The sequence below is a fragment of the Hyperoodon ampullatus genome, assembly GCF_949752795.1.
Source record: "Hyperoodon ampullatus genome assembly, chromosome: 9".
Taxonomy (NCBI): domain Eukaryota; kingdom Metazoa; phylum Chordata; class Mammalia; order Artiodactyla; family Ziphiidae; genus Hyperoodon; species Hyperoodon ampullatus.
The window spans coordinates 89945046-89968339 of NC_136922.1; the positions used below are offsets into that span (position 1 = coordinate 89945046).

Genomic DNA, 23294 nt, shown 5'->3' on the forward strand with positions numbered 1-23294 from the left:
TTTCTTCTTGGTTTTTTAAATATCAAACAATTATGACCCTTCATATGAGAGCTTCTCTATTTAAAGGTTGTTATTAAATTATCCCCAAAGGTTACCTCCTGTAAGCTCTGAAATTCCAAGTCCTTTTCCCTGGGTCCTCTTGAATTGTTTCTGTTTCCCATCAACCATCTCCAGAGTTATCAGATGTTTCTTAAGTTGTGATTCCAAGGTAGAAATACATAGCATCATAAAGCTCTCTTTAGGATGAGTGTGATGTGAAAGACAATCTGATGTTTCGTTGCTCTTCCTATTTATTCTACTCCATCTTATCTTAAGAGATTTTTTAGTTTTGTTTTTGTGTTTGTTTTGTTTTAATCAGCAGCATAGTACCAGCTTTGATTTCTGCATCCGTCATTGTCATGATCACGGTGTTGCTGGACGTTGCACTGCAGTTTGGCCAGCTACAGGTCCAGTCGTTCACAGTTGAAAATTGGCTACAGTAGCTTAATTTGGACCAGCCTTGTCTGGGGTTTATTTATCTGGCTTGGCTCCTAGTTTTTGAAGTGTCTGAAAGATTCAGTCTGGGAAAGTAAACATCATGCCCAGGCTGCTACCAAACAGTTGAATCCAGTTAACCCCACCTGCCCCTGGTTGTTTACCTAATGAAAGACTCAGCACCCCAGCTGTATCCAGGGACCAGGCACACTTGGATTTCCCAGCTGTTCCAGAGAGGAAGCAGTGCACATCAGAGCCAGTCGACACCAGCAGATGTTTTCTGAATGAAGTTCACTCAGCTGTGTCTAGAGGGTGGACTCTTCCCATAGCAGCCTTATCACCTGTTCCAAGGGGTATACCTATTTTCCTCTTCCTCCTGGGAACAGGTACAAATAGTTTCACAGATGGCTTTGTCTGTGGCCCATTGAGCTGTGAATTAATTAGTAGATTATGGTCCTGGTAGTGGTGATTGACCTTACTCCTCTTGTGGAATAATTATTGTAGATTTAGTTCTCCTTTTTTGAGGCTATCTAGAAATATCCTGGAATTTTGTAACCCACATAATCCCATTTGTCTCAAAATTATAAACTAATAAATGCAATTAGTTAGGATGGGGAGCTTTGCCATTTGAATGAAAAGTTCCCTTTAGGGTAATCGTATGTTGCTAATCAATGCTAATATTTCAAATCAGAATATTTGGAATTGCTTTTGGGATTGATGTTCATTACAATATGAATTAATAATTTATTGTTGAGGGCAATATATAGGTAGGCAGCATGCTAGTTAATTTGGATTACTGTTTTTTAATAAGACAGGATCTATGAATATTAGTGAAGGCAGTAATATAATACCATATTATTGAATTAAACCAGTCTTAAAAAAATACATAAGTAAATGATGTGAGTACCTTTAACATAGTATCCCGCTAAGCTAATTTTTTCATTCCAGCGAGTGCTAAAATGAAAAATTCTAGATCCCGAAAACATACAGTACCATCTCACACGTACAGACCCAAACTGTCTCCTGAACCCTGGGGCAGATGGGGGCCAGGATGGATGGGCTCAAAGAAAACTGAGTTGGGTTTGGACTTCTAACTCTGTGGGGCAGAATTTGACTTGTAGTGTGGGTATAAGAGGAATTGAACTGGTCAGCCACAGTTCTTTGTAATTATGGACGCTGAAATTTAACTTTTATATAATTTTCACATGTCACAAAATATTCTTCTTCTTTTGATTAAAAAAAACATTAAAAACTGTCAACCCTATTCATAGCTTACAACACATACAAAGTAAGCTAATGGGGCAAATTTGACAGACAGGCCATAGTTTGTCCAACCCATTGTGTTGGATAGAGTCCTAATTATGAGGTTATAAACAGTAAGTATAAAAGGAAGGCTTTTATTCATTTGCTTTCCAAAGGGGAAGATTACTGTAGGCTGACATAGTCAACAGAGTCCTCCCAGAGAAAGTGAGGTTTTGAGGAGACTGTCCAGTAATAGGCCACCTATGAATAAGTGAAGGGGAAGGTTTGACAATAATCACTCCTTGGTTCATTTGTCTTGAGTCAGGGCTTTTTTATGTTGGACTTTTTTTTTTTTTTTTCCAGAAGGAGACACACCTGTATTCATTATTCTGACTTGTACTGTATTCAGACAGGTATGGAGAGACCATGGCAAAGTGATCTGTAATTTGGTCAAAATGCCAGATGGCTTGATGGCTCACCTAAGTCGTTCAGTGCAGAGAAATAGTAAAGGAAAACCACTAAAATGGTTTTAGCTTAATCAGTTACCCAGTCTCCTAAAACTGAAGAGGGCTTACTTTTATGTCCAGTTCAGTTCTTATACACTTTCCAAATACCAGGTATTGTGCTAGGCGCTAGGACCCCAAAAGCTAATGAGAAATCAACTCTGTCCTCAGAGAACTCATCATCTAATAGGGGATGCCAACTTGTAAAGAAGTGTGGTAGGACCACTGAAAGCAGAGGTATGTGTAAGGCAGTAGTTCTCACCTTTGAGTGTACATTGGAATCACCTGGGAAACTTTTAAAAATTCTGATGCCTGGGTCCCATCCCCAGAGATTCTGATTTACTAGGTCTTAGAAGTGGCCTGGGTGTCCAGTATTTTTTTGTTTTTTTTAAAGCTCCCCAGGTACAGTCAAGATTGAAAACCTCAGGTAAAGGGTGATATGGTACAAAAGAAAGGACTCAGCTGTCCCAAGGGAAGAGCCGAGGTAATGTTTGATCAGTAGAGGCAAACAAGGAAGATGGAAAAAGGCTCTCTGGGCAGAGATAATACATACAAGCAGGAAACAGTATATCCCCTTCAAAAACCATTAGAATACTCACTGCGGGTAGGGTGTTCAGCCAACACAGGCAGGGATTTGACTGGGAGTAGTGAACAGAGACAAAAGAGGAAAGCAGTAGCAGGAGATGAAGTTGAAAAGGTAGATGTTCATGCTTTGCTAGGTTTGGACTTGGTCTTAGAATTAGGAATCAGTGAGGAATTCTAAGAAGGAAAAAATATGACTGCATTTGTACAATTTTAGAAAAATGATTCTTCCAACTAATTTGGTGAGTTGGACTGATGGTCTTGAAGCTCCAGGCAAGACACCCACTTATAAGGTTACTGCCAAGTCCAAGTGAAAAATGATGAGGGTCTAAATACAGGCTAAGGGCAGTGAACCTGGACAGGAAACAACAGATTTATAAGTTACTAAGCAGATGGAATTGGGAGGTTATGGTATCTCTGGGTAATGAGGATGACTCCGAGTTCCTGACTTAAATAACAGGATGGATGGTTGGACTGTTGACCAAAATAGGGAATACTAGATGTTCAGTGGGAGACGGAAAGGTGGATAATAAATGAGCTCCTTTGACTCTAATTTAAATAGCTGGTAGGACTTCCAAGTTCAGTTCTCCCGTTAACCTTTGTATATGCAGATCCGAGACTTAGAAGAGAGGGCAGCCCTGAAGATATTAATTTGGGAGTCATTGGAATACAGGTGGGTCATGTCTGGCAAGAAGATTAGATTGCCCAAGTGAGACATGCAGAATGCTGTGGAATACCAACATGTAAAGTGTGGACAGAGGAAAAGAACCCTCAGTTCGGCTAAGAAAGAGCCTAGGAGAAGATGATGATGTGGTTACCAGAGGAGTAATATTTTAAGGAGGGAATAGTCAAAAGTATCAGATGCTTCTGAATAATCAGAGTATAAAGTAAAAAAAATCGCCACAGATTGGTACAGCAGTGTCAGGGAAACAGTGGTTCTAGAACCCTGACTGCAATTGATTTAATACTGAATTTTGACTTAAGTTAGAAGTGTGGAGTGGAGAGATTTAGGAAACCCTTTTCCTACTCCTAATACATAGAAAGTCCTAATACATAGAAAGTCCAGATAAAAATATGTATCTTTAGGGCCTCCCTGGTGGCGCAGTGGTTGAGAGTCCGCCTGCCGATGCAGGGGATACGGGTTCGTGCCCCGGTCTGGGAGGATCCCATATGCCGCGGAGCGGCTGGGCCCGTGAGCCATGGCTGCTGAGCCTGCGCATCCGGAGCCTGTGCTCCGCAACGGGAGAGGCCACAACAGTGAGAGGCCCGCGTACCACAAAAAAAAAAAAAAAAAAAAAAAAAAAAAAATATGTATCTTTAAGAATATATTTTAAATATGTAGCCAAATTCAAAAGAAAGGAAATTTTCCACATGCCTCAAATGAAGGAGGAACTAAAAGCCATAGCAACAAGCAAATGTTGAAGTTGAGAGGCCCACAAAGGTATCAGGACCACATATAGAGGTTGTCTTTGTCTGTTTGGGCTGCTATAACTAAATACCAAAGATTGGGTGGCTAATAAACAACAGAATTTTATTTCTCACAGTTCTGGAGGCTGGAGTCCAAGATCATAGTGCTGGAAGAGTCAGGTTGCAGGCTGCTCATTGCATTATCACCTGGCGGAAGAGGCTAGGGAACTCTGTGGGATCTCTCTCTCTTTTTTTTTTTTTTAAGGAATTTTGCCTCTTTTCATTTTTTATTTTTATTTATGGCTGTGTTGGCTCTTCGTTTCTGTGTGAGGGCTTTCTCTAGTTGAGGCAAGCGGGGGCCACTCCTCATCGTGGTGCGCGGGCCTCTCACTATCGCAGCCTCTCTTGTTGCAGAGCACAGGCTCCAGACGCGCAGGCTCAGTAATTGTGGCGCAGGGGCTTAGTTGCTCCGCGGCATGTGGGATCTTCCCGGAGCAGGGCTCGAACCTGTGTCCCCTGCATTGGCAGGCGGATTCTTAACCACTGCGCCACCAGGGAAGTCCTACAAGTGTCTTTTTGAATTATGGTTTTCTCTGGGTATATGCCCAGTAGTGGGATTGCTAGGTCGTATGGTAGTTCTATTTTTAGTTTTTAAGGAACCTCCGTGCTGTTCTCCATATTGGCTGTATCACTTTACATTCCCACCAACAGTGAAGAGGGTTCCCTTTTCTAGACACCAAGGGGGAAAAGCTGGTGTGGGGTGTGTGTGATGAATTGGGAGATTGGGATTGACATATATACACTAATATGTGTAAAATAGATAATAAGAACCTGCTGTATAAAAAAATAAATAAAATTCAAAAAATATGTATATGTTAAAAAAAAATAGCCATAGAGCAAATGAGAGAGGAGGTCGATCAGAGACAGGTAAAAAGAATGCCCAAAGAATGTTGAGGATTCTTCTGCTGTGGAATAGCATAAATTTTAGATGGTACCATTCTGTAAGACTGAATCCGGCACCCCACATATAAGAGTGTAAAAATTATATTGTGGGATTAATCCATAAATATTGCAGAAAAGATGCAAGAAAATAACAAAGAAAAAACAGAAATTGAAGATATCAGTCAGAGTAATTTGAGAGATCACAGGGAAGAAGGTTCTGTAGTCTAATTTTTGTGTTGCTGATCATAGTTACTATTAGAAAACTTTTGCTTGTAGTGAGTTAGAAGAATTCAACTATGGTTCTCTTATTTATTCTAGCTTATTTTCAGATTACCAGGGTAGTATTGCTCCCTACATCATGAAATCTTGTTACCTCAAGTTAGGTTGTCATGAGTCAAGGTTTTTAGGCATCAACAACTTCTGTCTATAAACATTAATTGTCTGTTGGGTAAAGGAGATTTTACCATACATCCAAGCATATACACCGTGTATATATTGTATATTTAGAAGCACAGCATGTTCTTCAGTATAACCCTTATACCAACATAAATTCCTGCGTGTGATGGAGGGGAAAAGCTCCTATAGTCTTGGTCAACTTCAGAAGACTAGCCAGCTAATTAGCAATCCCTTCATAAATAAATGTCATTCTGTCACCTAGAATTGCTGAGGGGGATATTTAGACCATTGAAATTAGTTATAGTGACAGAAATGTTGAACAGAAAGGGAAGCTTCTTAGTTAAGTTGAAATTGAACGTTTACAGTGAATTTACAGGTACATTTTGGAAAGAGCCGTGTTAATAGCTCACCCATGGGCCCTATTAAAGGAGTTGAAGCCTGTCACTCTAGGTCATTTGTCAAAGCCCACTGGAGAGAGCAATAATCAAAGACTTTTCTGCCTGACATCAGGGGCAGAAGATTTCTCTGTGATGGTAGATTTACTTTGAATAGAGGGGTATCCATGGTTCAAAAAACACCTTCAAGTAGAGCTAATTGGTAGTTTAAACCAAGAGGTCAGAGAACAACTTTTTGTAACACTTCCATCACCTTTCAGGTATCATTTATGTTGTTGTTTAATTGCACTCTTTTGTATGGTTAACCCACTTTTTTTTTTTTTTTTTTTTTTTTTTGCGGTACGTGGGCCTCTCACTGGTGTGGCCTCTCCCGTTGCGGAGCACAGGCTCCAGATGCGCAGGCTCAGTGGCCATGGCTCACGGGCCTAGCCGCTCCACGGCATGTGGGATCTTCCCAGACTGGGGCACGACCCCGTGTCCCCTGCATCGGCAGGCGGGCTCTCAACCACTGCGCCACCAGGGAAGCCCTAACCCACTTTTTATTTGTTCAACATCTTTCTCGAAAGAATCCCTACCTACCCCCACCCCCCAAACCTACCATACACTTTCATTTATTCTAAGGGATTAACTATGATAAGGGGAACTAATTAATATTATTAGTTTCACAATTACTCAACAATGAAGAAACTAAAAATGGAATCTAGGAATGATGTTTTCCACAAAGTGGCCTATTCACGGATGTCATGCTTCCAACTAGGTAATGGATTATCTTAATAGGAGAGGTGGGCATGGTATCTTTTTTTCCACAGCAAAGGTGGATGGAAAATGCTAACTGGAAGCCAGGCAGTGTCCTGAAGTGTGTCTTTTCTGTTGGTCATGTTTAGGGGCATTGTCCAGTCAGAAGAAAAACTTGTCATCAGTGCATCTTGGGCAAAAGATGATGATATCAGCAGGCTCTTGAAATCTCTACCAAACTGGATTAACATGGCTCAACCCAAACAGCTGAGGCCAAAGAGAGAAGAGGAAGAAGATTTCATAAGGTAAAATGGTCTATTTTCTAAGTTGTACTAAATGTGGGAAGAAAAATATCCATTTAGCTAATTCTTTCCTACATGAAATTTTGGCCATTTCTAAATATCAGACAGCAATAAACTGAACTTAGTAAAGTCCATTTCTATTGTACTACGCCCCATTTCCTGTGCAAGTATGGCTTGTGCTCAAAACTTTAGAAGGAATGGATTGATGTGAATCAAATTTGGATCATTGCTAAATCAAGTTAAAATATTTTTTACTTTGTAGGTCATTATCCCTTCTTAGGGAAGCTCATAGTTTAGTCATTAATTCATTTATTTATTCAACAAAGCTGTATGGCCCTTGTTCTGTGCCATACCTTGGAAACATGACAATTAATAATGTAAAGTTCCTGCCCATAAGTGTGTTACAGTTGTTCTTAGCATGTTCTTTTAGTTCATAGAACTGTTAGTTGAACTTTCCGGAAATATATATGCGCTTCCCACGTTTGTTTATGTATAGTGTATCCAATTGTTTTCTACTTATTTTGACAAAAGTAAGGTCTCGCTTTCAACTTTATCACTCAACTTTTACCTTTGCACAATTTAAATTTTTTACTTAGCCATGAAAATGTAGCCTAATTTGATGAAGCTACTCATTTTCACATGGCTCGCTTGCCACAGTGAAATATTTTCACCTCTGTCATTTTAGAGCTGTGTGAAGTGGGAAAAGTGGAGGTAATATTTTGTCACATTAAAAATAGGTTTATTCTTATTGTCTTTTGCTATCCAAGTGAATGAATAAATAGTAAAAAAAAAAAAAAAAAAAAAAAAAGAGAGAGAAATAAAGTAAAAGCACTTTAAGGAAGCAAAGACCAGAAAAAGAATAAAAGAAATAGTGACCAATATTTTACTTTTAAGTCATCATAGAACTGTGGGCTCATCTCTCTCAGAATGTGGGTTGCAGCTATAGATAAATAGGTCTTTACTGTTCACAAAGTTAACCATATCCGTACACTATGGTGCCATATTTTTACCAACATTTTATTATGAAAAATTGCTATAGTGCCGTTTAAAACTTTCTCAAAATCATGAGACTTAAAAGTTCACCTGTAGTTTAACCTAAAGTCTTCCTATTTATGGTTTCTTCCTCATCATTCACATTATCTCAGAAAAACTTGTCAGCTAGTTATATTGTTATAAGAAAACTATATTATATGTGCATAATTTATTTTTAATTAGTAGGCTTTATTTGCATGAGGTAGCAGTTTTAGGTTTACAGAAAATATTGAGTGAAAAACACAGAGTTCCCATATATCCCGTCACTCACCCTCACCCCCACCCCCAATTTCCTCTATTTTTAATATCTTACAGTAATGTGGTGTGTTAGTTAAAATTGGTAAGCTAATGTGGATATGTTATTATTAACTAACTCTGTAGTTTACATTAGGGTTCACTCTTTGGGTTGTACATTCTATGAGTTTTGAGAAATGTATAATGAGTGTACCCATTCATTAGTTACAGTGAAGGTAACCATTCCAGTATCACGCAGAATAATAGTTTCACTGCCCTAAAAATCCTCTGTGCTCCTCCTATTCACCCCAGGCTTCCTCTCCTCCAACCCCTGGCAACCATTATTATTATTTTTTTTTTTTACTGTCTCCCTAGTTTTGCCTTTTCCTAAATGTCATATAGTTGGCATCATACAATACATAACCTTTTCGGATTCGCTTCTTTTGCCTTGCCGTATGCGCTTAAGGTTCCTCCATGTCTTTTGGTGGCTTGGTAGCTCTTTTTTAATCTCTGAATAACATTCCATCGTATGGACATACCATAATTTGTTTATTCGTTCACCTACTGTAGGATTTCTTGGTTGCGTCCAAGTTTTGGCAATTATAAATAAAGCTGCTATAAACATTCATGTTCAGGGTTTTTTGTGGATGTAAGTTTTCAGCTCACTTGGGTAAATACCAAGGAATGTGATTGCTAGATCACATTGATGTATGTCAAGAGTATGTTTAGTTTTTGTAGAAATTGCCAAACTGTATTCCAAAGTGGTCGTACCATTTTGCATTCCCACCAACAATGAATGAGAGTTCCTGCTGCTCCACATCCTTGATAGCATGTGGTGTTGTCAGTGTTTTGGATTTGGTACATTCTAATAGGTGTGTAGTGATCTCATTGTTTTAATTTGTATTTCCCTAATGACATATGATGTTAAGCATCTTTTCATATGCTTATTTAATAACTATATATATATTTTTGGTGAGATATCTGTTCAGATCTTTTACCATTTTTAAATTGGGTCATGTGTTTTCTTATTGTTGAGCTTTAAAAGTCCTTTGTATATTTTGGATACCAGTCCTTTAATTGATAGGCGTTTTACAAAAATTTTCTCCCAGTGTATGCCTTGTCTTTTGATTCTCTTCACAGAGTCTTTCGTAGAGCAGAAGTTTTTAATTTTAATGGAGGCAATCTTAATGATTTTTAAAACAATGGATCGTGCTTTTCTGCCGTCTGGTTTTAACTGAGTGTTTTGTATAGTTCCACTTTTTCTCCTCTCTTAGTATATATATTATATTTCTTTTTTCTTAACTTCTTTTTTTAGTGGTTGCCCTAGAATTTGCAACATACGTTTATAACTAATGCAAGTACCTTATAACAAAGTAGTCCCAATTCTTTCCTCCCATCCCGTATAACAGTGCTGCCATTCACTGCATTTATCCATAAGCTATAATCACTGTACATAATGTTGCTGTTATTATTTTGAACAAATTGTTACCTGTTAGATCAATTAAGAATAAGAGATATAGAAGATTTTATTTACCTTCAATGATTCTTTCTTTAATTCTCTTCCTTTTTTAATGTAGGTCCTAGTCTCCCTAAAGAACTTCTTTAACATTTCTTGTAAGGCACGTCTATTGAAGACAAATTCCTTCAATTTTTGTTGGAGAAAGTGTTCATTTTTCCCTTACTTTTGAAGAGTAATTTCATAGGGTTCAAAATTCTAGGCTGATGATTGTTCTAACACGTTAAGTATCTCACTTTGCTATTCTTGCTTCCATGGTTTTTTTTTTTTTTTTTTTTTATTAGTTTCTGCTTTATAACAAAGTGAATCAGTCATACATATACATCTGTTCCCACATCCCCTCCCTCATGCATCTCCCTCCCTCCCACCCTCCCCATCCCACCCCTCCAGGCGGTCACAAAGCAGCGAGCTGATCTCCCTGTGCTCTGCGGCTGCTTCCCACTATCTATCTACCTTACATTTGGTAGTGTATATATATATGTCCATGCCTCTCTTTCCCTTTGTCACAGCTTCCCCTTCCCCTTCCCCATATCCTCAAGTCCATTCTCAAGTAGGTCTGTGTCTTTATTCCCGTTTTACCCCTAGGTTCTTCATGACATTTTTTTTTTTAATTCCATATATATGTGTTAGCATACGGTATTTGTCTTTCTCTTTCTGACTTACTTCACTCTGTATGACAGACTCTAGGTCTATCCACCTCATTACAAATAGCTCAGTTTCGTTTCTTTTTATGGCTGAGTAATATTCCATTGTATATATGTGCCACATCTTCTTTATCCATTCATCCGATGATGGACACTTAGGTTGTTTCCAGCTCCGGGCTATTGTGAATAGAGCTGCAATGAACATTTTGGTACATGTCTCTTTTTGAATTATGGTTTTCTCAGGGTATATGCCTAGTAGTGGGATTGCTGGGTCATATGGTAGTTCTATTTTTAGTTTTTTAAGGAACCTCCATACTGTTCTCCATAGTGGCTGTACCAATTCACATTCCCACCAGCAGTGCAAGAGTGTTCCCTTTTCTCCACACCCTCTCCAGCATTTATTGTTTCTAGATTTCTTGATGATGGCCATTCTGACTGGTGTGAGATGATATCTCATTGTAGTTTTGATTTGCATTTCTCTAATGATTAATGATGTTGAGCATTCTTTCATGTGTTTGTTGGCAGTCTGTATATCTTCTTTGGAGAAATGCCTATTTAAGTCTTCTGCCCATTTTTGGATTGGGTTGTTTGTTTTTTTGCTATTGAGCTGCATGAGCTGTTTATAAATTTTGGAGATTAATCCTTTGTCAGTTGCTTCATTTGCAAATATTTTCTCCCATTCTGAGGGTTGTCTTTTGGTCTTGTTTATGGTTTCCTTTGCTGTGCAAAAGCTTTGAAGTTTCATTAGGTCCCATTTGTTTATCTTTGTTTTTATTTCCATTTCTCTAGGAGGTGGGTCCAAAAGGATCTTGCTGTGATTTATGTCATAGAGTGTTCTACCTATGTTTTCCTCTAAGAGTTTGATAGTTTCTGGCCTTACATTTAGGTCTTTAATCCATTTTGAGCTTATTTTTGTGTATGGTGTTAGGGAATGATCTAATCTCATACTTTTACATGTCCCTGTCCAGTTTTCCCAGCACCACTTATTGAAGAGGCTGTCCTTTCTCCACTGTACATTCCTGCCTCCTTTATCAAAGATAAGTTGGCCATATGTGCGTGGGTTTATCTCTGGGCTTTCTATCCTGATCCACTGATCTATCTTTCTGTTTTTATGCCAGTACCACACTGTCTTAATTACTGTAGCTTTGTAGTATAGTCTGAAGTCAGGCAGCCTGATTCCTCCAGCTCCGTTTTTCGTTCTCAAGATTGCTTTGGCTATTCGGGGTCTTTTGTTTTTCCAAACAAATTTTGAAATTTTTTGTTCTACTTCTGTGAAAAATGCCAGTGGTAGTTTGATAGGGATTGCATTGAATCTGTAGATTGCTTTGGGTAGTAGAGTCATTTTCACAATATTGATTCTTCCAATCCAGGAGCATGGTATATCTCTCCATCTATTTATATCATCTTTAATTTCTTTCATCAGTGTCTTATAATTTTCTGCATACAGGTCTTTTGTCTCCTTAGGTAGGTTTATTCCTAGATATTTTATTCTTTTTGTTGCAATGGTAAATGGGAGTGTTTTCTTGATTTCATTTTCAGATTTTTCATCATTAGTGTACAGGAATGCCAGAGATTTCTGTGCATTAATTTTGTATCCTGCTACTTTACCAAATTCATTGATTAGCTCTAGTAGTTTTTCGGTAGCATCTTTAGGATTCTCTATGTATAGTATCATGTCATCTGCAAACAGTGACAGCTTTACTTCTTCTTTTCCAATTTGGATTCCTTTTATTTCCTTTTCTTCTCTGATTGCTGTGGCTAAAACTTCCAAAACTATGTTGAATAAGAGTGGTGAGAGTGGGCAGCCTTGTCTTGTTCCTGATCTTAGTGGAAATGGTTTCAGTTTTTCACCTTTGAGGACAATGTTGGCTGTGGGTTTGTCATATATGGCCTTTATTATGTTGAGGAAAGTTCCCTCTATGCCTACTTTCTGCAGGGTTTTTATCATAAATGGGTGTTGAATTTTGTCGAAAGCTTTCTCTGCATCTATTGAGATGATCATATGGTTTTTCTCCTTCAACTTGTTAATATGGTGTATCACATTGATTGATTTGCGTATATTGAAGAATCCTTGCATTCCTGGAATAAACCCCACTTGATCATGGTGTATGATCCTTTCAATGTGCTGTTGGATTCTGTTTGCTAGTATTTTGTTGAGGATTTTTGCATCTATGTTCATCAGTGATATTGGCCTGTAGTTTTCTTTCTTTGTGACATCCTTGCCTGGTTTTGGTATCAAGGTGATGGTGGCCTCGTAGAATGAGTTTGGGAGTGTTCCTTCCTCTGATATTGTTTGGAAGAGTTTGAGAAGGATGGGTGTTAGCTCTTCTCTAAATGTTTGATAGAATTCGCCTGTGAAGCCATCTGGTCCTGGGCTTTTGTTTGATGGAAGATTTTTAATCACAGTTTCAATTTCAGTGCTTGTGATTGGTCTATTCATATTTTCTATTTCTTCCTGAGTCAGTCTTGGTAGGTTGTGCATTTCTAAGAATTTGTCCATTTCTTCCAGGTTGTCCATTTTATTGGCATAGAGTTGCTTATAGTAATCTCTCATGATCTTTTGTATTTCTGCAGTGTCAGTTGTTACTTCTCCTTTTTCATTTCTAATTCTACTGATTTGAGTCTTCTCCCTTCTTTTCTTGATGAGTCTGGCTAATGGTTTGTCAATTTTGTTTATCTTCTCAAAGAACCAGCTTTTAGTTTGGTTGATCTTTGCTATCGTTTCCTTCATTTCTTTTTCATTTATTTCTGATCTGATCTTTATGATTTCTTTCCTTCTGCTAACTTTGGGGGTTTTTTGTTCTTCTTTCTCTAATTGCTTTAGGTGCAGGGTCAGGTTGTTTACTCGAAATGTTTCCTGTTTCTTAAGGTGGGATTGTATTGCTATAAACTTCCCCCTTAGAACTGCTTTTGCTGCATCCCATAGGTTTTGGGTCGTCGTGTCTCCATTGTCATTTGTTTCTAAGTATTTCTTGATTTCTTCAGTGATCACTTCGTTATTGAGTAGTGTATTGTTTAGCCTCCATGTGTTTGTATTTTTTACAGATCTTTTCCTGTAATTGATGTCTAGTCTCATAGCATTGTGGTCGGAAAAGATACTTGATACAATTTCAATTTTCTTAAATTTACCAAGGCTTGATTTGTGACCCAAGATATGATCTATCCTGGAGAATGTTCCATGAGCACTTGAGAAAAATGTGTATTCTGTTGTTTTTGGGTGGAATGTCCTATAAATATCAATTAAGTCCATCTTGTTTAATGTATCATTTAAAGCTTGTGTTTCCTTATTTATTTTCATTTTGGATGATCTGTCCATTGGTGAAAGTGGGGTGTTAAAGTCCCCTACTATGATTGTGTTACTGTCGATTTCCCCTTTTATGGCTGTTAGTATTTGCCTTATGTATTGAGGTGCTCCTATGTTGGGTGCATAAATATTTACAATTGTTATATCTTCTTCTTGGATCGATCCCTTTATCGTTATGTAGTGTCCTTCTTTGTCTCTTCTAATAGTCTTTATTTTAAAGTCTATTTTGTCTGATATAAGAATTGCTACTCCAGCTTTCTTTTGATTTCCATTTTCATGGAATATCTTTTTCCATCCCCTTACTTTCAATCTGTATGTATCTCTAGGTCTGAAGTGGGTCTCTTGTAGACAGCATATATATGGGTCTTGTTTTTGTATCCATTCAGCCACTCTGTGTCTTTTGGTGGGAGCATTTAGTCCATTTACATTTAAGGTAATTATTGATATGTATGTTCCTATTCCCATTTCCTTAATGGCTTTGGGTTCGTTATTGTAGGTATAGTCCTTCTGTTGTGTTTCTTGCCTAGAGAAGTTCCTTTAGCATTTGTTGTAAAGCTGGTTTGGTGGTGCTGAACTCTCTCAGCTTTTGCTTGTCTGTAAAGGTTTTAATTTCTCCATCAAATCTGAATGAGATCCTTGCTGGGTAGAGTAATCTTGGTTGCAGGTTTCTCTCCTTCATCACTTTAATTATGTCCTGCCACTCCCTTCTGGCTTGTAGAGTTTCTGCTGAGAGATCAGCTGTTAACCTGATGGGGATTCCCTTGTGTGTTATTTGTTGTTTTTCCCTTGCTGCTTTTAATATGATTTCTTTGTGTTTAATTTTTGACAGTTTGATTAATATGTGTCTTGGCGTATTTCTTCTTGGATTTATTCTGTATGGGACTCTCTGTGCCTCCTGGACTTGATTAACTATTTCCTTTCCCATATTAGGGAAGTTTTCAACTATAATCTCTTCAAATATTTTCTCAGTCCCTTTCTTTTTCTCTTCTTCTTCTGGAACCCCTATAATTCGAATGTTGGTGCGTTTAATGTTGTCCCAGAGGTCTCTGAGACTGTCCTCTGTTCTTTTCATTCTTTTTTCTTTATTTTTCTCTGCATCAGTTATTTCCACTATTTTATCTTCCACCTCACTTATCCGTTCTTCTGCCTCAGTTATTCTGCTATTGATCCCATCTAGAGTATTTTTCATTTCATTTATTGTGTTTTTAATCGATGCTTGATTCATCTTTAGTTCTTCTAGGTCCTTGTTAACTGTTTCTTGCATATTGTCTATTCTATTTCCAAGATTTTGGATCTGGGAAATAGAATCTTGGATCAGCTTTACTATCATTATTCTGAATTCTTTTTCAGGTAGACTGCCTATTACCTCTTCATTTGTTAGGTCTGGTAGGTTTTTATCTTGCTCCTTCACCTGCTGTGTGTTTTTCTGCTTTCTCATTTTGCTTATGTTACTGTGTTTGGGGTCTCCTTTTTGCAGGCTGCAGATTCGTAGTTCCCGTTGTTTTTGGTGTCTGTCCCCCGTGGCTAAGGTTGTTTCAGTAGGTTGTGTACGCTTCCTGGTGGGGGGGACTAATGCCTGTGTTCTGGTGGTTGAAGCTCGATCTTGTCTTTCTGGTGGACAGGTCCACGTCTGGTGGTGTGTTTTGGGGTGCCTGTGGCCTTATAATGTTTTTAGGTATCCTCTCTGCTAATGGGTGGGGTTGTGTTCCTGCCTTGCTAGTTGCTTGGCATAGGGTGACCAGCACTGTAGCTTGCTGGTCGTTGAGTGAAGCTGGGTGCTGGTGTTGAGATGGAGATCCCTGGGAGATTTTCGCTGCTTGATATTATGTGGAGCTGGGAGGTCTCTTGTGGACCCGTGTCCTGAAGTTGGCTCTCCCACTTCAGAGGCACAGCACTAACTCCTGGCTGCAGCACCAAGAGCCTTTCATCCACCCGGCTCAGAATAACAGTGAGAAAAAGTAGAAAGAAATAATTAGTAGAAGAAAGAAAGAGAGATTGAAAGAAAGGAAGAAGGGAAGTAAGGAAGGAAGGAAGGAAGAAAGAAAGAAAGGAGGGAGGGAGGAAGGATGGAAAGAAAGGAAAGAAAGGAGGGAGGGAGGGAGGAATGAAAGCAAAAGGAAGAGTGAATGGAAGAAGAGAGGGAGGGAGGGAGGGAGGAAAGAAAGAAAGAAAGACAGGAGGGAGGGAGGGAGGGAGGAAGGAAAGAAAAAGAAAGTGGAAAGAAGAAGGGTGTGAGGGAGGGAGGGATGGAGGAAAGAAAAAGAAAGAAGGAAAGGAGGAGCGGAGGGAGGGAGGGAGGAAGGGAAGGGAGGAAAAAAAGAAAGAGCAGGTAAAGTAAAATAGAATAAAGTATGAAATATAGTAGCGTTATTAAAATTAAAAAGTAATTATTGAAAAAAAACACGGACCGAAAGAACCCTGGGACATATGGTGGAAGCAAAGCTATACAGAGAGAATCTTACACAGAAGATTACACATACACATTCACAAAAAGAGAGCAGGGGGAAAAATCAAAAATCTTGCTCTCCAAGTCCACCTCCTCGATTTGGGATAATTCGTTGTAAAAAGAGGAAAAGGGCGAAAAGTCTGAAATCTTGCTAAGTCCACCTCCTTAATTTGAGATAATTCGTTGTAAAAAGAGGGAAAAAAAAGGGGGGGAAAGTCTTAAATCTTGTCCTCAAGGACCACTTCCTCAATTTGGGATGATTCGCTGTCCATTCATGCACTCCACAGACGCAGGGCACATCAAATGAACCGTGGAGCTTTAATCCGCTGCCTCGGAGGCTGCACAGAGAGATTTCCCTGTCTCTGCTCTCACAGCTCCCGGGTCTCAGCCTTGGACCTGGCCCCGCCTCTGCGCGTAGGTCGCCGGAGGGCGTCCGTTCTTCGCTCAGACAGGACGGGTTTAAAGGAGCCGCTGATGTGGGGGCTCTGGCTCACTCAGGCAGAGGGGAGGGAGGGGAATGCCCTCTCCTCGCGCACCAGGCAACAAAAGGGAAAAAAGTCTCTTGCCTCTCCGGTAGCTCCAGACCCTTTCCCCGGACTCCCTCCGGGCTAGCACTAACCCCTTCAGGGTCTCTTCCTGCCGCCAGCCCCAGACCTCTCCCTGCGCTCCGACTGAAAGCCGATACCCGAGCCTCAGCTCCCAGCCCCGCCCTCCCTGGCGGCCGAGCAGACAAGTCTCTCGGGCTGGTGTGTGCCTGAGGGCACCGATCCTCTGTGCCAAAATCTCTCTGCTTTGCCCTCCACACCCCTGTTGCTGTGCTCTCCTCCGCTACTCCGAAGCTTTCCCCCTCCGCCACCTGCAGTCTCCGCCCTCGAAGGGGCTTGTAGTGTGTAGAAACCTTCCCTCCTTCACGGCTCCCTCCCACTGGTGCAGGTCCCGTCCATATCCTATTGTCTCTGTTTATTCTTTTTTTCTTTTGACCTACCCAGGTATGTGGGGAGTTTCTTGCCTTTTGGGGGGTCTGAGGTCTTCTGTCAGCGTTCAGTAGGTGTTCTGTTGGAGTTGTTCCACGTGTAGATGAATTTCTGATGTATCTGTGGGGAGGAAGGTGATCTCCGCGTCTTACTCTTCCGCCATCTTCCTCCGGCCGCTTCCATGGTTTTTGAAGAAAAGTCCAATGTAATTTTTATTCTTGTTTTTCTATAGGTAAGGTAATTTTTTCCTATGGCTTCTTGCAAAGTCCCTTTGTTTTTGATTTTGTGCCATTTGAGTATTGTATGCCTGGGTATAGGGGTGTGTGTGTGTGTGTGTGTGTGTGTGTGTGTGTGTTCCATGCTTGGTGATCACTGAGCTCCCTGGATCTGTGATTTGGTGTCTGTCACTAGTTTTGGGAAATTCTCAGTCATTATTGCTTCAAATATTTGTGTTTCCTTCTTTCTTTCTTCTCCTTCTGGTATGCCCATTATACATACATTATAACTTTTTGAATTTGTTCCTCAGTTCTTGGATATTCTGTTCTCTTTTCATTCTTTTTTCTCTTTGGATTTCGATTTTGGAAATTTTCATTGATGTTTCTTCAAGCTTACTCATTCTTTCCTTGGTTATGCCCAGTCTATTAAATAAGTCCATCAAAGACATTCTTCATTTCTGTTATGGCATGTTTGATTTCTAGCATTTCCTTTTGATTCTTTCTTAGAGTTTCCATCTCTCTGCTTATGTTACCTGTAGTTTACATGTGCACATGTCAAAGGCACAGCTTGGCAAATTTTCATACTTTTCATTGTGTAACAGTATCCAGTTCAAGAAACAGAATAATAGCAATAAGAAACAGAACAAAGCAATAGTGAGCCTTCTCGTGCTTCCTTATGGTCACCGTTTTCCTCTCTGAAAATTACCCGTATCTGACCTTTAAATACATAGATTAGTTTAATCTTTTTTTGTATTCTTTTAAAATGGAATCATGCACTTATATATTCTTTTATGACTGGCTTCATTTGTTCCACATTATATTGACAAGATTCATCCATATTCTTGTGTATAGGTCCTTATTACTCTGTACTTTATATTGTATTCCATTATATGGGTACACCCCAGATATTTTTTAATATTGTATTATTTGAATGTTTATGTGTGTATATATGCATTCATTTATTTTACTCCTGTTGGGTACCTGGGTACTTTCTAATTTAAAACTGTTTCAAATAGTGCCGCTTTGTATATTCTACTATATATTTCTTGGTAATCATATGTATATATTTCTATTGCTTACATTCTAGGAGTCAAATTGCCGGCTCATAGCATATCCATATGTTGAGTTGTAGTGCACACTGCCGAATAGTTTCCCAAACTGGTAGTAAGAGTTTGCACTCTCATGACAGTGTACGAAAGTTCCAATTGCTCTGTATCTCATCTATATTTGATATTTTCCATCTTTTTAATTTTGACCTCCTAGTAGATTTGTAGAGCTATCGCAGTGTGGTTTAATATGCGTTTCTCTCATGACTAATACAGTTGAACATATTTTAATGTACTTTTATTGTATTTATTGGCCATTTGAATATCCGCTTTCACAACATATTTGTTCAGATCTACTGCCCAGTTTTTAATTAGGTTGTCTGTCTTTTCCCTATTGATTTGTAGGAATTCTTCATATATCTGGATGTAACTCCTTTGTGATGGATAGGTAGTAGGTAGGTAGGTAGGTAGATAGATAATGTCATCTTCCCCCACTTTACAAATTGCCTTTTCACTCTCTTAATGGTGTCTTTTAATAAACAGACTTAAAATTTTAATAAGTCAAATTTATTTCTTTAACAGATAGGACATTTTGTTTGCTATTTAGAAATCCTTTCTTATGCCAAAGTCACAGAGATGTTTTTCTCTAAAACTTGTACTGTGATGAGTATGTTTTTCCCTAGCATATGAAATAAGTTATACACTCTTAAAATTATATTTCCTATCCCTGTTCTCTACACTTCTTAATTTAGATCATGTTGTCATAGCAATAGTAGCACAGAGTAGCCTCATGATTTTTTCTATCAGAAGAGGTAAAGAATTATTGAGACATAATTAGAGTGCTAACTAGGAATAATCAAACTGACCTTAGGGGAGAGTCAGGCCATGTTACCATCATGTTTTCCTGCTGCTAGATTTCTAAGAGGTCTGGGTAAGCATAGTCCCACTATTGATCTTTAAGTGTACTTATTTAATACATCTATAACCTGAGTAATTGTATTAGAAGTAACTTCTGGAGGATAATTATTTTCCCCCAACTTTTCAGGTTACTTTGACTGAAAGTAAGTCTTCTTCCTGTTGTTCCTAGGCTTATTGTCTTTTATGCCTGCAAATAGATTTTCAATCAGTTTTATTAGTTATCTTCAATAGCTTAGAGTTAAGAGGAAGGGTTTCTAGCCCTATTTCAGAAAAGAGAAAGCTAATCCAGAGATGAATGTCTGTATACCACCTCATGCTTCTGATTTAGAAGAGCTAGAATTAAGTTCTTGGCTTTCTTTATTTCCTTTTTGCTCACTGCATTATCACCTTCCATCTTAAATTTGAAGGCAAAGCAAATTAAACATATTTTTTAAAATTTTTGGTGAATTACTATATCCATGAAGTAAGATGCAATCTTAGGTATATAACTCAAAGAAATGTTATGTGTGATTTTACTCATGTAACCACCTCCCCGATCAAAATACAGAACTTTTCTTGCACCCCAGAAGGTTACCTCAAGGTAACCACTATTCTGACTTTTATCACCATAGTTTAGTTTTGACTGTCCTTGAATTTTATATAAATTTCACCATAGTATCCGGTTTATTTTGCTGAACATTATGACTGAGATAATTGTCCACGTTTTTGCATGTGAACAGACATGTTTTGAAAACAAATTCTATTTGCTTTAAGAGAAGAAAAATAATTTTTTAGATCTATTTTGTTTTGTATGTGATTGATTCTTTTCTCTTAATCTGTCATATTCTCTATCCTGAAAGCAAAGGTAAGTAGAGGGGAAGACTCTTCATTGATATTCCGATGTGGTACAGTTACAGAGCCTTGATTTTTCACACATTAGAGTACCACAGAGCATGGCATGAGCTAAAAAGACTGAAAAATCACACTGTCTTCCTGTAATTAGTTTTGAAAGCTTAGAGAGCTATTTGGCGCCCAGATGAATATAGAATCCAGTGTCCTTTGCATTGAATAAAGGTTATGCTCCCTTCATTACTAAACGAGGCCCTTTTCTATTCTTGTTTTTTAACTAAAAAATAAAATGTATTATTTCCTGGCTTAACTTCGAATAAAGGGAAAAAAATAGGTCAGGCCAGGACTTTAATAGAAAAATAGCAAATATCCTTTTGTTCCCAAAGAAGCTGAAAGCAGGCTTTCTAGCCCATTATCTTTGCACCTGTCATATATATGTGTGTAGTTATCCTTTTGAGATCAATGAATATCCACTGATAAAAGCAGTCCTGTTTTCTGGTCATGTAATTAACAGAAGAGATAAGGTGTTGGAAGAAGTAAAGGGGGTGGAGAGGCCCTGTGCATTAGAGACTATTCCCCCAAATCTGTTACCTCCATTTCACTCAAGGCCCCAGAATTTCGAAGAATAAGAGTCATTTCCCTAGAGCCAGGTTTGAAAATCCTGAAGTGGATAGATGTGATTGGCAAGACCAGGACAAGAGTTTTCAGGTGATAAAAGCCAAAGAATATATAAAACTTACAAATTAGTCTTGAGCTCCAGCATGAAGAAAGATGAATGTTAAAGAATCACGTTTTCTGGAAAGATTGTGTAATCTATTACAATCAAAGTTGACAGTGCCCATATTTGATGGCAACATTGTGTGGTTTCAGGCACTATTATTCCCATTCAACAGATAAGGAAACTGAGGTGCAGAGAACTTAAATAACTGCCCCAAATTCACAGAGCCTCTAAGTTGACAGAGCTAGAATTTGAGCCCAAGTAGTCTGGCTCCTAGAGCTAGCACAGAGTGACCATCCAGCCTTAAATTAGGTGAGGAATTTGTACTTTTGGATATTTGAGTTATGCCTTTATTTTCATTGATCATCATACTCTTGACTGATATTTTAATCATAATTTGATAATGTTGCAGAAAGTTACCACACAGGTGCTTGTACCCTAGGTTTAGTGTGTTATTATTAGAATTAATTGTATTATATTTCATGTATTATATTGTTGCCCATTCTTTCCCTTCCAGTAACAGGTTGGTAACAGAAATCCAGATATTTGAGGGAAAGACTGTATTGAAACCAGGAATGTACAGTGCTTTAAAACTGATTGTCTTGTATGAATTGGGAGATTGGGATTGACATATATACATTAATATAAAATAGACAACTAATAAGAACCTGCTGTATAAAAAATAATTAAATTAAAATTTAAAAAACTGATTGTCTTTCTTTCTTTTCTTTCTTTCTTCATCTTTCCTCTGAGCTTTATGTTTGCCTAATCAAAGAAAAGAAAAAACAATCATTGTTGAAAAAAGAAAGAAGGATACAAAAGGGATGAAAATATAAAAATGATATAAAACAAATTATGTAGGTTTTAGATAGTGTGTGATACACACCTGAATAAGGAAGAGAAACTAAACAACATTTTTAGTTATTTAGAAGATAACTGTTTATTTCATCTGGAGGATCAAATCAGTGATATGTTAAGACTGATTTTTGTCACTTTACAAAATTATGAACTCAGAGTGCTTAAAGATCTTTCAAAGAGCACGGCAATTCCCAAGACTTTGTTTGGCATGAGTTCTATATTAGATGTTTAATAAAAAGAGTCAGAATAGAAGCAGAAGGCAGGTTTGTACTTTAACCTTCTGTGGACCCTAGTAGTGCATCGAAGACCTTCAATAAATGTTGACTGAATGAAATTGAATTTAAAAATAGGAAGGATCATTCACTCTTCAAAAAAAAAAACTAAAATATAAAGAGTGGTGAGCCAAATGCCTTAATTGGAAGAAAATGCTTTCAGTGGCCTCTCTGAAAGTTACATGGAGAGTAGCATGTTCCTTTTGGAAGCTCACAGGCCTGAGTTCTAGTCCTCAGCACTGCCATTAATTAATCTCTTTTGTTTTGTTTTGTTTTTGCCTTTGGTTGGTCTTTACACTTCTTAAATTTCTTCATCCAGCTGAGATTAAACAAGAGAAGTAGAAATCTAGTAAGCCTGGGAATGTATTTCAATGTAAACATAGTACTAATAAAGTAGAGCACAGGGGATTCCCTGGTGGCGCAGTGGTTAAGAATCCACCTGCCAATGCAGGGGACACAGGTTCGAGCCCTGATCCGGGAAGATCCCACATGCCGCGGAGCAGCTAAGCCCGTGTGCCACAACTACTGAGCCTGCGCTCTAGAGCCCTCGAGCCACAACTACTGAACCCATGTGCCACAACTACTGAAGCCCACACACCTAGAGCCTGTGCTCCTCAACAAGAGAAGCCACCACAGTGAGAAGCCCGTGCACCGCAACGAAGAGTAGCTCCTGCTCGCTGCAACTAGAGAAAGCCTGTGCACAGCAACGAAGACCCAACACAGCCAAAAACAAATAAATATATTTATTTATTTTTAAAAATCATCTCAATAAAAAACAATAAACATTACAAAAATAAAAATCGGGCTTCCCTGGTGGCGCAGTGGTTGAGAATCCGCCTGCCAATACAGGGGACACGGGTTCGAGCCCTGGTTTGGGAAGATCCCACATGCCGCGGAGAAACTGGGCCCGTGAGCCACAACTACTGAGCCTGCGTGTCTGGAGCCTGTGCTCCGCAACAAGAGAGGCCGTGGTAGTGAGAGGCCTGCGTACCACGATGAAGAGTGGCCCCCACTTGCTGCAACTAGAGAAAGCCCTCACACAGAAACGAAGACCCAACACAGCCAGAAAGAAAGAAAAAAGAAAGGAAGGAAGGAAAGTAGAGCACAGATAATTTTCAGAAAAATTCCACTTGGAAATTTAAAGCATCTCAAAACAATATAAGCAATGACTGTTAAAGCGTTCTAGATAGCTACAGCCATTGAAGAATCTTTAGAAAAATTTGAAGGAATAAGTAAAAGATCTGATGCAGGAAAAAAAAAAGACTTTAGCTCACTTGAACAAATGTTTATTAGAATAGAGACATTTATTCC

At 38.6% G+C, this 23294-nt stretch overlaps 1 protein-coding gene across 1 annotated transcript in view; it reads left to right on the top strand.

Annotated features, from left to right (window-relative positions):
* EXOC4 (exocyst complex component 4) overlaps window positions 1-23294 on the top strand; it is a gene marked incomplete at both ends in the record, with an annotated part of 836896 nt that overhangs the window by 681143 nt on the left and 132459 nt on the right. Inside the window, 1 exon segment of the mRNA XM_079711536.1 lies at window positions 6826-6981. Coding sequence (XP_079567662.1) covers window positions 6826-6981 — 156 coding nt within the window.